This window comes from Dasypus novemcinctus, chromosome 12 (assembly GCF_030445035.2).
Source record: "Dasypus novemcinctus isolate mDasNov1 chromosome 12, mDasNov1.1.hap2, whole genome shotgun sequence".
Lineage (NCBI taxonomy): Eukaryota > Metazoa > Chordata > Mammalia > Cingulata > Dasypodidae > Dasypus > Dasypus novemcinctus.
Genome location: NC_080684.1, coordinates 80,391,384 through 80,404,844, shown reverse-complemented (window position 1 = coordinate 80,404,844; position 13,461 = coordinate 80,391,384). Strand labels below are relative to the sequence as shown.

The window sequence follows — 13,461 nt, the reverse complement described above, 5'->3', positions numbered from 1 at the left end:
TTTGCTTATTGAAAATCTTAATACTATTTTAGACACAGCATAGAAAGTTAATATATTTCAGAATCTTGTCTTTAAAGTAGTTGACCTGGAACTTATTTTTCCTGAATGAGATTATTGAATTTGATGGGGAAGATAGGTGACAATATAAGTCTGAAGGAGAGACTGGAGAAAGGCAAAAACAAGGTTTTGTTTATATACTATTTGGGGCTTCCAGGTGCAACTACAGTAAAAGTTACTATTGTGACAGAACTGAAATTCTTCAGCTAATAAAGTGAACTGAAAGTTTTCAGGAGGTATGATAGAACAAATTTAACAGAATATCAATTCTTACGATTATTTAGGATTGGAAGTAACTATGAAAGGCAGATTGAAGTGATCAGATTTTCCAGAGATTCCAATTTTTTGTCCTTGTTCTTCATTTTGTATACTGGGGCAGTTCCCCATGTTGCTTGGAATCAACAAATCCCAGCATTGTAGATATCATGAACCTTTGTCTTAGTCCCAGGTTTCTTCTTTTCTTCTACTAATCTGATACATTGTAGCAGTGCTGGATAGTTTTTGACAATAGTGGATAACACAGGGTTTGCAAGTAGTGCTGGATCCTACATATAGCACAAGGACTGTAAGAGCTTGAGATTGACAGTATTAACTTCATTGCATGTATTTGGGGTCTGGAATTGTATCAGATTAGTAGTGATATTTGAAAGAGCAGAATTGGGAGCAGGGAATGGGTAAGGTGGCCAAGAAGTTTCATGATCCTGATCATAGAAGCATGGGTAATCTGAAGATCCTGAGAAATAAGATGTCAAATAACATTTCTCAGTAGAATTATAATGATTTCTGAGTTATGGTGTCAAAAACCATCGAAAAACCTTACTTGAAAGTAAGTGCTTTGTAGAATAAGAAAGATCTATACTTTTTCTATAGGTTTCCATTGCTTTATAAAATACGTAGTAGTATCATCTTATTGAACTGGCTAGTTAATTGCTGTCGTAATCTTGAAATGTTAGAGTCTAATTTTTGAATATCATGGGCCACATTCTTTTCTTTTTCATTCCCCTTGTATGACTTCATCCAAACCTATGAATTTCAGCTATCTCCTCATCAATCTATATATCCTGTTAAGTGCTTTGTCTGATATCCACATATTTATATCTAAACACCTACTTGGCTTCTCCACAGAGATGTCTAATAGGTATCTCACACTTTTTTTGTTGTTACTTAGGTTTCTGCAGTCATTTCCTTCTTTTGCTGTTGATTCCAATAATATATTCTCCAACAGTAACCAGAGTGATTTTTTAAAATGTTATTTTCAATTATTATAGATTGAAGGGAAATTGAACATGATAGTACAGAGTGGTCCGTCAGGCAAATGTTCTCTGCTACTGTTATAATAGGTATTTGCCCATACCTTCAGTCTGGTGTTTTACTCTTATTAGATGGATTAAACCTTGTGTGAGCACTGAGTACCCTTTTGTCTCCTCCTTCCTTCCATTTTTGGCAGCCAGTCAGTAGAGGTTGCAGGCCAAGTGACCTTCTTGGCCATTTTTCCTAGACCCATATCTTCGTCTTGTACTGTGGGTCTTAACATTTACTGGGCAGGAGAAGCCTTCTTATTTAAAGCTTAGAGCCACTTCCTCCCTGCCAGTTTTGCTTTTGTGCCTGATAAACCTTTGAGGGATTCCTGTGATCAGGAGGTAACATTAAGCCTAATTGGTGTATATGAGTTTTACAGGAGAAAAGTTTGCTCTGTTTAGAGGAGAAGGTATTCAGAACAGCCAAGTTCTTTTAAAAATTCCTTGACTACTACCAGTAAAAACTTAATTCTAATACAAAGGACTAATTGTGTATCACAGAAGACTTCATGTCCTTAATGTATATTAGAGTTCTTTATTTGAAGGTGGAAAGGAATCATGAGAGTTTCTGTAAATATTAGAAAATAAGGAAATTTTCCCTCTTTATAAATCCCAAATTGAGGGGAATAAATTTCAGAACCTCTATATTCTGTACTTAAATACTTCTGTTTTATTCACCACTTGACATAACCTTTTGAATGACTGGCAAATAGGGATATGTGCTCCCTATTTTCATGTCTTCTTTTATATTACAGTATGCCTCATCATAGAGGTAGGCACATAGTAGGAAGTCAGTAAATATGGAACTAGTATGGAAACAACACTGAAGATAAAATAAGCAAATTGATTAAAACTCTTTGGGTTATATTTTTAGTTTTATGATTACTAACAATTTTGATTATATGAGAGATGTATAATTAAGTTATTAGACCAACTTCAGCTATTTTAAAATGTTTTATTTTGTGTTTTTTCTTAGAAATTATTTTAATGCTGATACTTTGCACAGATAACTGAAGAAATGAGGTTACTGTAATGCTCTCCATTATAACGTTTTGCTTTGTTTTGTTTTCTCAATCCTTCTCATATGATCCTGGATCTTGGACTATTATTGGAATGGTGTTTGGATACCGTGAATCACAGAGCCTATTGTGAAGAATGGCAGGCCTCCAACATCTCACAGTATGCATTCCTTCCTCCACCAGTACACAGGGTCTTTTAAGAAGCCCCCATTGAGGAGACCACACAGTGTTATTGGAGGAAGCCTTGGCTCCTTTATGGCAATGCCCAGAAATGGAAGCAGATTAGGTAATTTGCTTGTCTTTTTTATTTAACTTTCTGATCATTGGTCATTTATATAGTTAGGTTTTGGTTGTATAGAAGTCATCCAATTTTATTATCTTATTTCTCTTGTCAGATAAAAATCAAGTTGAAAATAGGATGGATAACAGAAAGAGGAGGTAGTTCTAAAGAGTAGTAGTGCTGACACTACAGAGAAATAATATTTGGAAACCTATTCACCTGAAGGAAACAAAAACCTGTAAGAGATAGGTGGGAGATTTCAAGATCAATGGCAGCTTGGGATGGTGTTTAATTTAGTGTCATACCTTTGTACCCCTTCACAGCATCACCATGTTATAGCCCAGTACAATAATTGGGGCACATTATTATCCCCTGAGTTGTTATTCCTGTGTCATTATGTGCTTTTAAATATCCAAGAAAAATAATTATTTGCAAGTTTCTGTTTATCTCTCTGTTCTTTTTTTTTTATGGTGTCTTATTTATAATGCTTTCATTTTTTAAATAATTTTAAACATAATTATTTTACTCATTAGATAATTTCATTTCTTGAAATTCCTGTGGGTTTTATTCTGCTTTTTGCTTTGTCTGCTTACTCTTGATTTAGTAAATTATTTTCTCATGTGTTTCATAATTTTGAGTGTGAGCTTATTTTCACTAAGGATTTAGCAATGGGAAACCTACATTGTTTGTATCCTTACAGGTTTAACCCTAGAAGAATAGTGCGCTGGAGTTGGCTCAAACTGGTTTGTGAGAGACAGTTATTAAATTTTCAGGAATTTTTCAAGCTGGTAATTAAATGTAGTGATTATTAACATTTAAATTCTATAAACTTACAATTAAGTTAAATTGAAAACATAAGTTACTCAAAACTCACTTCCTAGGGAGCAGATGTAGCATAAGTGGTGGAGTATCTGCCTCCCATGTATGAGGTCCCAGGTTCAATCCCTGGTACTTCCTAAAACAAATGAAAATACCAGGGAAGTAGACTTGGCCCAACGGATAGGGCATGGGAGGTGGGTGGTCCAAACCCCAGACCTCCTAGACCCATGTGGAGCTGGCCCATGCGCAGTGCTGGTGCACGCAAGGAGTACTGTGCCACGCAGGGGTGTCCCCTGTGTAGGGGAGCCCCATGCACAGGGAGTGCGCACCGTAAGGAGAGCTGCCCAGCGCGAAAGAAGATGCAGCCTGCCCAGGAATGGCGCCGCACACATGGAGAGCTGATAGAACAACAAGATGACGCAACAAGAAGAAACACAGATTCCTGGTGCCGCTGATAAGGATAGAAACAGTCACAGAAGAACACACAGTGAATGGACACAGAGAGCAGACAACTGGGTGGGGAGGAGAGAGAAATAAAAAATAAATCTTAAAAAAAGAAAAAAGAAAAAAAATACCAACTCTCATTGGGGAGTGGTTGTAGCTCAGTGGTTGAGCACCTGCTTCCCATGTCCGAGGTCCTGGGTTCAATCCCTGATACCTCCTAATAAACAAAAATAAAACTCACTTCCTAATTATTTTACTATATTTATTGTTATCTGTAATCTTGGTGTTATTTCAATTGTATCTGTTAAAATACTGTGTAATGGTGTGTTCTTGTACATTTATTCCCTACTACATGTTCAGTGATGTCATGTTGGTAGGTAGAAATTGGCCATGGATGGAGTATGTACAATACAAAAATCAGAAAACACTACAGATCAGGGCACAACCTATTGTTTATCGATGGTCTAGACCCAATGTTGGCAAACTTTTTCTGGCAAGGGCCAAATAGTTAATATTTTAGACTTTGTGGGTCACATATGGTCTCTGTTGCATATTCTGCTATATATTTTATTCACTTAACCTTTTGAAAATGCAAAACACATTTTTAGTTCATACAAATGTAGTTCATTTAGTTCTTACAAAATTTAGTTCATTTTTAGTTCTTACAGAAACAGGCCACATTTACCATCCCTGGTATAGACTTACAAAAGTGATATTGAGAATATTAGTAGTGCAGATTAAATTTAAAAGTGTCTGTCAGAATGTGGTTAATAGTCCATATCACAATTGTCCTTTTTGCATGAGATTTGGCAATGTAAACTGCTATTCATAGCTTGGGTAAGTTCCAAATTGCTGTAACAACTAATGAATCAGCTACGTGGTGTTATCTTAGGTGCAAGTTGTAAAGCAAAATATCTGTATTCTGCTTGGTTAACAAATGTATAATTGTAGTCCTTTCATGCAGTAGAATTGATGAATGATGTTTTAACTTAAGCCTTCATTGTTTTACTTTCGTCTTGTTAATGGAAATGAAAATATCAACCAATAGTCGTGTTGGAACTAATACTACTAATACTTGTTTGATAATGACATAAACTGTTTCTTATTTGAATCAGAATACATTCAACTATTTATTCATAGTGTGAGATTAATAGATTAATAAACTGCCTTCTTTGTGCAGTAGGGCAGACATATATATGTATGTACATACATATATATGTGTGTGTGTGTATATATATACATATATAAATTATGCCCTTTATTGAAAATGTAGCTCTTCGAGAGCAGTGCCTTTATATGGGAGGGTCTCATTTCCTTACCCTGTTAAAGGCTACATCTGTTACCCCAGTTGTGGCTGCTAAGCCCAAACACCTTCTTAGCAAGATCACAACTCCCCCCAAAAAAGTGACAGAGTCCATTTCTATGTAACAGTTTTGGGTTTTCCGTTCTCACTTTGTTTTTGCCTTTTGGGGGATTACCCACACTTTGTTGCAAATTCTCCAATTCACTTGAAAATACTAATTTTATCGAACATTTCCTTGAGGAAGGAAGATTTTCAGATTTTGCTAGAAAATGGACATGGTTAAATTATCTTTAACATTTTAAAAGTGTGGCCAAAAAAAGAATACATGGCCTCACATGTATTTTTATTTATATATATATACACACACACCAAATTTTAACAGGTGAGGAATCAGTCACAAACTTACTTTCACTGGCTAGTTAATTTTTTGCTCCAGTCTAAGCGTAACATTTCTCCAGAAATCTGCTTAATTGAAGTGTATTCATTTTCTATATTGAGCGATTGAAAAACATTCCCATTAGCAACTACTTATCACTGTAAATAAGAATTTTCTTAGTATTAGTTTACCAGGACAAAATAGAGAAATTTGAATTCTGAGTCTGATTTAATATGGACCCTTGAGTTCAATTTTTTGTTAACTAAATAGTTCTCATTTTGTTTTTATACATAAATGTTCATTGAAAGTTTAAGTTTGTACACATAAAATATGAGTATTTTCATTTTTTATATACTGATATTTCATATAACATCTCACTTGAAAAAGGGGTCCAGTCTAGTCCATTTTTTAAAATTTTAGTTAATGTTCAGTTCATTAGAATATTTGTTGAGCACCTTCAAAGTGCCAGGCACTTTGATAAGTTCTGGTAATGTAAAAATGAATAATGGACAACCAGCAAGATGGTGGCAGAGTAAGGAGCTCCTGGAGTCAGCTTGTGCTACAGGGCAGTTGGTAATCACCCTGAGCTATCTGAAGCACCTGTTTGGACGCTCCAGGAGACCAACAGAGCATCCTGCAACATCTTTGAAAGAATGCAAGGAGGAGACTGCCCATCAGCATGGAAGATTCATAAGTAGAGCGATCCAAGCCATGGAGGCCAGTGCCCATCTTCCATTGGAGGCACAAGCTGCCTCGGAAGCTATTCCTCCCCCAAAAACAGGAAAGGAAGAGACAGCTGGGCACCAACTTCAACTACTGATGAGTAAATTCGACAGGTTAAAGTATAATCCTAAGAACAGCTTAAGTTTGAACCTGTTCAAGTCAGAAAGAGGCCAGTTGCTGCCATCTTAACTCCACACCTGGTACATGGGGAGGTGGGGCAGACTGAAAATTACAGTGCTGGTAGGGACTGGCTTCTTTCCATCTAGATCAGATTGCAGCTCTAGCATAAGCCCCAGCCCTACCTCCAGCAGGGAGAAAGCTGGGGGGACCTGCGCCAGCCTCTCCAGGACTCTACAGGCCTGAGGAGACTGGTGATCATCTTACTCTGGCAGCGCAAACTTCTCCAGGAGCTATTCTGTGGCTGGAATTGGATGCTCCATTTCTCAAAAATAGAGGAGGAAGAGACAGTTGGTCACCAGTTTCAGATGCTGATTAGTAAATTCGACTGGCTAAAGTATAACCCTAAGAACAACTGAAGTTTGAACCGGGTACAAGTTGGAAAGAGGCTAGTAGCTGCAATTTTGACTCCACCTCCAAAATGAGGGGAAGCCAGGCTGACTGAAAATCACAGTGATGGTAGAGAACGGTTTCTTTCGCCCAGATTGGCCTGCAGCCCTAGCCCAGGCTTCAGCCCCACCTCTAGCAGGGAGGAAACTGGTGGGCTGTGTAGCAGTTTATCCAGGTAATTGCAGGTGCATTTGGCTGGCACAGACTGAGTAATTGGAAGTCTACTAGGGCAACTGTGGTCATCTTGGACCCACGCTGCATAGATTGCTACCCACACCTGCAGCTCCACCCCCACTGGGATAAAGGTGTGAAGCGTCATCAGTCTCTCTGGGTAACTGCAGTCTAGGCATGCATGGCTCGGATTATTCCACACAGCTGTGTCTCTGTCCCTATTCCTGGCAAAGGAGAAAGTTGGGAGAAGCTTCATTAGTCCCTGGTGCAATGAGGGCAGCTTGAGCCTCCACAGCTTATAATACCAACTACCTTAGCTCCTACTGCCAACCAACAAGGAAGAAAGGGTTGGAAGCACTAAACTAAAGAGAAAAACTGTACCCAGAATAAGTACTCTAACAAGCCAGATACCAAGATACCAACAAAAAATTATAATCTACACCAAGAAACAGGAAGATATGGCTGAATTAAAGGGATAAGATAAGCCTCCAGGCGACATAAAGGAGTTGAGACAACTAATCATAGATGTTCAAACAAATCTCCTTAATAAATTCAATGAGATGGCAAAAGAGATTAAGAATATTAAGACATTGGATGAGCACAAAGAAGAATTTGAAAACAATACATAGAAAAATAGCAGATCTTACGGGAATGAAAGGTGCAATATTTGAAATTAAAAATATACTGAGATCATATAACAGCAGATTTGAGGAGGAAGAAGAATTTGTAAACTTGAAGAAATGGCCTCTGAAAGCAAACATCAAAAAGAATGAGAAAAATTCAAGATCTCAGAGAACTAAACAACAGCAAGAGACGTGCATACATATGTGACATGGGTGTCCCAGAAGGAGAAGACTAGGGAAAAGGAGCAGAAGGAATATTTGAAGAAATAATGGTAGGAAATTCCCAACCCTGTTGGAGGACATAGATATCCATGTCCAAGAAGCATAATGTGTTCCCATCCAAAGGGAGCTGAATTGACCAACTCTGAGACACAATGCCAAATGCCAAAGACAGAATTCTGAGAGCAATGCATAACATAGAAGGGATACCCAACAAGATTAAGTGCCTATTTCTCACCAGAAACCATGGAGGCAAGAAGACAGTGGTATGATATAGTTAAGATACTGCAAGAAAAAAACTTCCAGCCAAGAATCTTACATGTGGCAAGATTGTCTTCCAAAAATGAGGGTGAGTTTAAAATATTCACAAACAAACAGAAAGTGAGGAAGTTTGTAAACAAGAGACAAGCTTTGCAGGAAGTACTAAAGGGAACACTACAGCCTGACTATAAAAGACAGGAGAGCAAGGCCTGGAAGAGTCTAGAAAAGAAGATTATATCAATAAAAGTAACTAAAAGTGTCAAAAGAGTGGTGAAAATAAAATATGAAAGATAAAACCCAAATATTCAGAAATAATGATGTAAAGCACTTTTATTCAGAAAACTATAGCTCATTGTTAAAAGAAATTTTAAAAAGACTTGAAAGAACATTCCATATCACAGATTGGAAAACTACATATGTCATTTCTACTCAAATTGATAAACAGATTCAATCCAATCCTGATAAAAATTCTACCAGCATTTTTTAAATAAATGGAAAATATGATTTATCAAATTTATTTGGAAGTATAAGATGTCCTGAATAGCCAGAAACATCTTAAAAGGAAAAGCAAAGTTGGAGGACTGTTGTTTCCAGACTATATCATATTACCTAGCCACCATGGTACTATGCCAGCATAGTACTGGCATAAAGACAGACATGTAGACCAATGGAACTGAACAGATGGTTCAGAAACAGAATCTCATATGTATGGTCAAGTGATTTTTGACTAGCCTGTCAAACCCACCCAGCTTGGGCAGAACAGTCCATTCAACAGATGCTGCTAAGGAACTGGATATCCATAGCCAAAAGAAGGAAAGAGGTCCCCTTTCTCACACCTTATACAGAAGTTAACTCAGAATGAATGAAAAGCCTAAATATAAAAGCAAGAACCATAAAACTTCTAGAAGAAAAAATGTAGGACATTATCTTCAAGCCCTGGTGGTAGTTGGTGGACTCTTAAAGGAGATAAGAGGAGAACTAAGATGGAATACTGATGTTTAACATTTGTAGACGTTTTAATAGCTTTACTATAAAAGTGTGGAAATGTATAGAGTTGATGATATCACATTATAGTGAGTAACAGCTGGTTTATCAATTGGGATATGGCTGAAAATGGTAGTCTAGGGATGTAAATGCAAATTGGTAAAATGCTGGAGAATAATCAGCAGACTGAATAGCACAGGAAACGCAGAGATCAATGAGTATTGTGGTTGATGGTACAGATGCAGGAGTGTCCTTTGCGATCTAGAGCACATGTCCATCGCTATTGCAGGCTTGTGGGAATGTGGAGAAGCATGGGAAAAATACAACTGGAGTGACTTATGTACTGTGGTTAACAGTAATAATGTAATATTTCATCTATGCCAAAAATGTACTGTATAGATAATGGGGGAATATGGAAAATATGTGCCAAATGTATGCTATGGATCTGGTAATAATTGGATGATATTATCTCATAATTTCTAACAATGTTCCACCACGTTGTGGTGTGTTGATAGAGGGGTGGTGTTTGGGAATTCTGTAGTTTACAACTTCTGTCATGAAAATATTAATAGGGTGGGTTGGGGGAAAAATACACCAAATTTAAGATAAGGACTATCATTAGTAGTAGGATTTTGACAATATTTTTTCATGCTTTGTAGCAAATGTCTCTGGACAATGCAAGGTGTTAGTGGAGGGTTGATGTATGGGATTCCTATATGATGTTTTGCATGTTTCCTTTGTAAGTTCACAACATTTACTGTATACTGACTGCTTATGTTCACGTATAAATGATATAAAAATAATAATAATAGGGTGGGTTGGGGGAAAAATACCTTGGTTAGTAGTAATATGTTGAGGATGCTCTTTAACATGAGTTAAAAATGTTTAACAGCAATGCAAGGTATTAGTAATAGGGTGAAGTATGAGAGCCCTGTATGATGTTATATATGTTTGTTGTGTAAGTTCTCAACTATTACTATATACTTACTGTTATTATATGTTCATGTATGAGTGATATACTTCACTTAATTTAAAAAAAAAAAGCTAGGTCCTGCCCCCAAGGATTTCATAATGCAGTGTAGAATCACATGGACCAAAACATGCTCTTTACTACAGCAGGTACATGCACAAAGCACCTGTGTCTAAGATTAGAAAACGCTTCATGAAGTGATGATACACAGCATAGTTTTAAAGAATGAGTTTGCCAGGCTGATAAAAAATGAGGAAGGGCATCTCTTATGGATAGAAAGAGAGTGTTTTAAAGTACTGCAACATGAAACAACATGATGCTTTGGGGAATGAATACTTGTATATAACATATACAGAGAAATAGTGACAAGAGATCTGTTATAAATCTAGCATTTGTTTCTGGTGTACTATTATTAGATGAATTAGAGAATGAGTCACAAATGCAAACATATTAGCACCTACAAGTATACAAGTTTGTTAATTGTTAGGAATTTTTTTAACACTTTGGAGTGGGGAGAAAAAAGCATTAACAGCTTAAAATTTTTTCAAAGAATATTCAAACAACTGATGCCAATTGGTGTGTAGAAGCAATGGTACATTATTTAGTAGAAGGAATACTAAACTAACTAAATAAGAGTCAGAAAAGACTAGATTTCTATTCCAGTTCTGCTTCTAAAAAGTTATTTGACTGAGAGCTGGTATAGCTCAGTGGTTGAGTGCCTGCATCTCATGTACAATGTCCTGGGTTTAGTTCCTAGTGCCTCCTTAAAAAAATGTATTTGACCTCTTAAGATCTTAGTTCTCAGATCTGGTAAAATGAAGAATTGACTAAATAATCCTCAAATATTATCTTCAGTCTGCTTTTTTATTCAACTCTTGATAATTACTTAAATGCCAGTGTTTTTCCCATAGTTTTTCATAATCTTGTGTGGAAGGATTTCCTACTACTGTTGTAAGACACGTGCATTATATTTTGATCTTTTAACTGCACATTTATGACACCCAGAATGTAAAAGATAAAAGACTCTTCTATGCTATGATTTTTACATGTCAACTGTCTAGATCTTATGTGAAGTCATAATAAATTATGTGGTTAGTAAGATATATACGTTTTTTTTTTAAGGTAAATGTTTTGTTTTCTGATACAGATATTGTTCATGAGAATCTAAAAATGGGATCAGATGGTGAGAGTGACCAAGCTTCTGGGACATCATCTGATGAAGTCCAGTCCCCTACAGGTGTTTGTCTGAGAAATCGTATACATAGACGGATCTCAATTGAAGTAAGCATTTAAAAATAAATATGCATATGTATGTGTGTGTTTGTGTGTTTAAATAAACACATTATATATCAACTAGAGTAAATGCCCATGAAGGCAAATAACACTTCCAAGAGAGATGTTTCTTTGTATTAATGAATTGTAGTCTGTAAATACTTACTTTTTTTCTAATTATCAGCTGTCCCAAGGCAAGAATACATTAATTATGTTTGTTTATATTCTATAAAATACAATTTAGGTTCTCTATAAAGAAAATACGAATTTTAAAAACTGCAAAAGTCTAGAATGCTGTATTAGCAAAATCTTTTCAGAATGTAAGATTTTAATTCTATTTTGGAGATTCATCTGGGTATTTCATATTGGTTTTACTTCAGATTTTAAAATGTAAAAATAAACACCACTTCCCCCCCACCTTGTTTTAAAAATGAGTATAATTTTCTCTGAATCATTGTTACCTATTTATCCCTATAACCCATGTAACTTATTTCTCCATGTAAAAAATGAAAGTTCATTTCCTTTTCCTTTTTAATGTTATAATAAAACCTCAAGAATAGAAGTTGATTATGAATGTCACCATTTCGTTATCATTTCAGTCTATGCTGTAAATTCTCTTCTCAAAAAAAAAATTGAACGTGTTTTGAAAGACAAGTATTGTTATTTTTCCAGTACTCCTAAGTTGGGTCTGTGATGATCAGAGAATCTGTCCTATTGAATGATTGCATTTTCATAATTAAAATTTGATTCTTACTCAGTTATGGAAAATAATCAGTTTTCTAAATGATAAATTAACATTTCAACTCTTGAGATGAGTTCTTACCACTGTGTATTAATTATGTCACAATAATGATAAACAATAAAACTAATATTCTTTATTCTTCATACCGTGGTTGTAATTTTCTTTATCATGTTTAAAAGTTTCATTTAATTAGAGTCTATATCTGGACTTTCTCATTCTTTTATTGAACTCTTCTTGTTTCTCTCCCCCCACCCCCAGGTGATTTTTTTTTGTTTTTGTTGTTGTTGTTTTTAAAGATGTATTTTTATTTATACCCCCCCTTGCCGCTTGCTTGCTGTCTGCTCTCTGTGTCCATTCGCTGCACTTTCTTCTGTGTCTGCTTGTCTCCCTTTGTTGTGTCATCTTGCTGTGCCAGCTCTACCCTGGCGCGGGCTGTCAGCTCTCCCCCAGCGCAGGCCGGCTTGCCTTTACAAGGAGGCCCTGGGAAGTGAACTCAGGGCCTCCCATATGGTAGATGGGAGCCTGATCAATTGAGTGACATCCGCTTCCTGATTATTTTCTTTTAATCTTTTAATAGCAAATTTTAATATCTGGGAAGAATTCCCCCCTTTGTACACACATATACTCTTATTCATTTTAGAATGTTCTTTGATAATGTTTTCCTATTTATTTTTCTAGATAGATTTTAGACATTTTGTTTCATTCCAAGAATAATGATAGTGGGATTTGTTTAGGGTTATGTAAAATATAAAACTAATATGAGGAGAACTAGTGTTTTCAATATTTAGTCCTACCATTAGGGAACATGGTATGTTTCTATACTTGTCTTATATTGCTCAGTAAGTATTTATACTGTTCCTATACATCTCTATTATGTTTAATTATTTGATTACTATTATGAATGGGAGGGAATTCTTTTTATAGGATTTATATTTCTTGAAGTGGTGATATGGGTAAGGTTGCCTTTCATGTTTATCCCAGCTCAGTATAATGAAATAGAAATACCTTTTACTTCTTTCCATTGACATAACAGTGACTCAAGAATAAAGTATTTCAATTCTCTTTTCACTGCATTGCATACAAAATGTTACAGTATCTCTTTGCTTAGTTATTTAAACTGTGTTTTTTGGTAGTTTTTACTTATTCCTGCTGTATGGTATAATAATGTCAAAGTAAATTAGAAGTTGGATTTACCAAGAGAAGAACTCAGAAATAACTGGGTTGGAGAGGACTGTTTTTGTATTACATGCCTTTGCTTTTAGTAAATATTTTTGCATTCTGTATATTACATATAATCAACATAGTTAACTTTGTAACTGCAGTAACACTTTTC

General features: G+C 35.8%; 1 protein-coding gene across 4 annotated transcripts in view; it reads left to right on the top strand.

Moving 5' to 3' along the window:
• Positions 1 to 13,461, top strand: part of CDK17 (cyclin dependent kinase 17) — a 97,687-nt gene that overhangs the window by 48,718 nt on the left and 35,508 nt on the right. For all 4 annotated transcript variants that reach the window (XM_004464131.4, XM_058308569.1, XM_012527422.3 and 1 more), the window contains 2 exons: positions 2,496 to 2,660; positions 11,262 to 11,395. In XM_004464131.4, the coding sequence (XP_004464188.1) occupies positions 2,496 to 2,660; positions 11,262 to 11,395 (299 nt within the window). The remainder of the gene's footprint in view (positions 1 to 2,495; positions 2,661 to 11,261; positions 11,396 to 13,461) is intronic.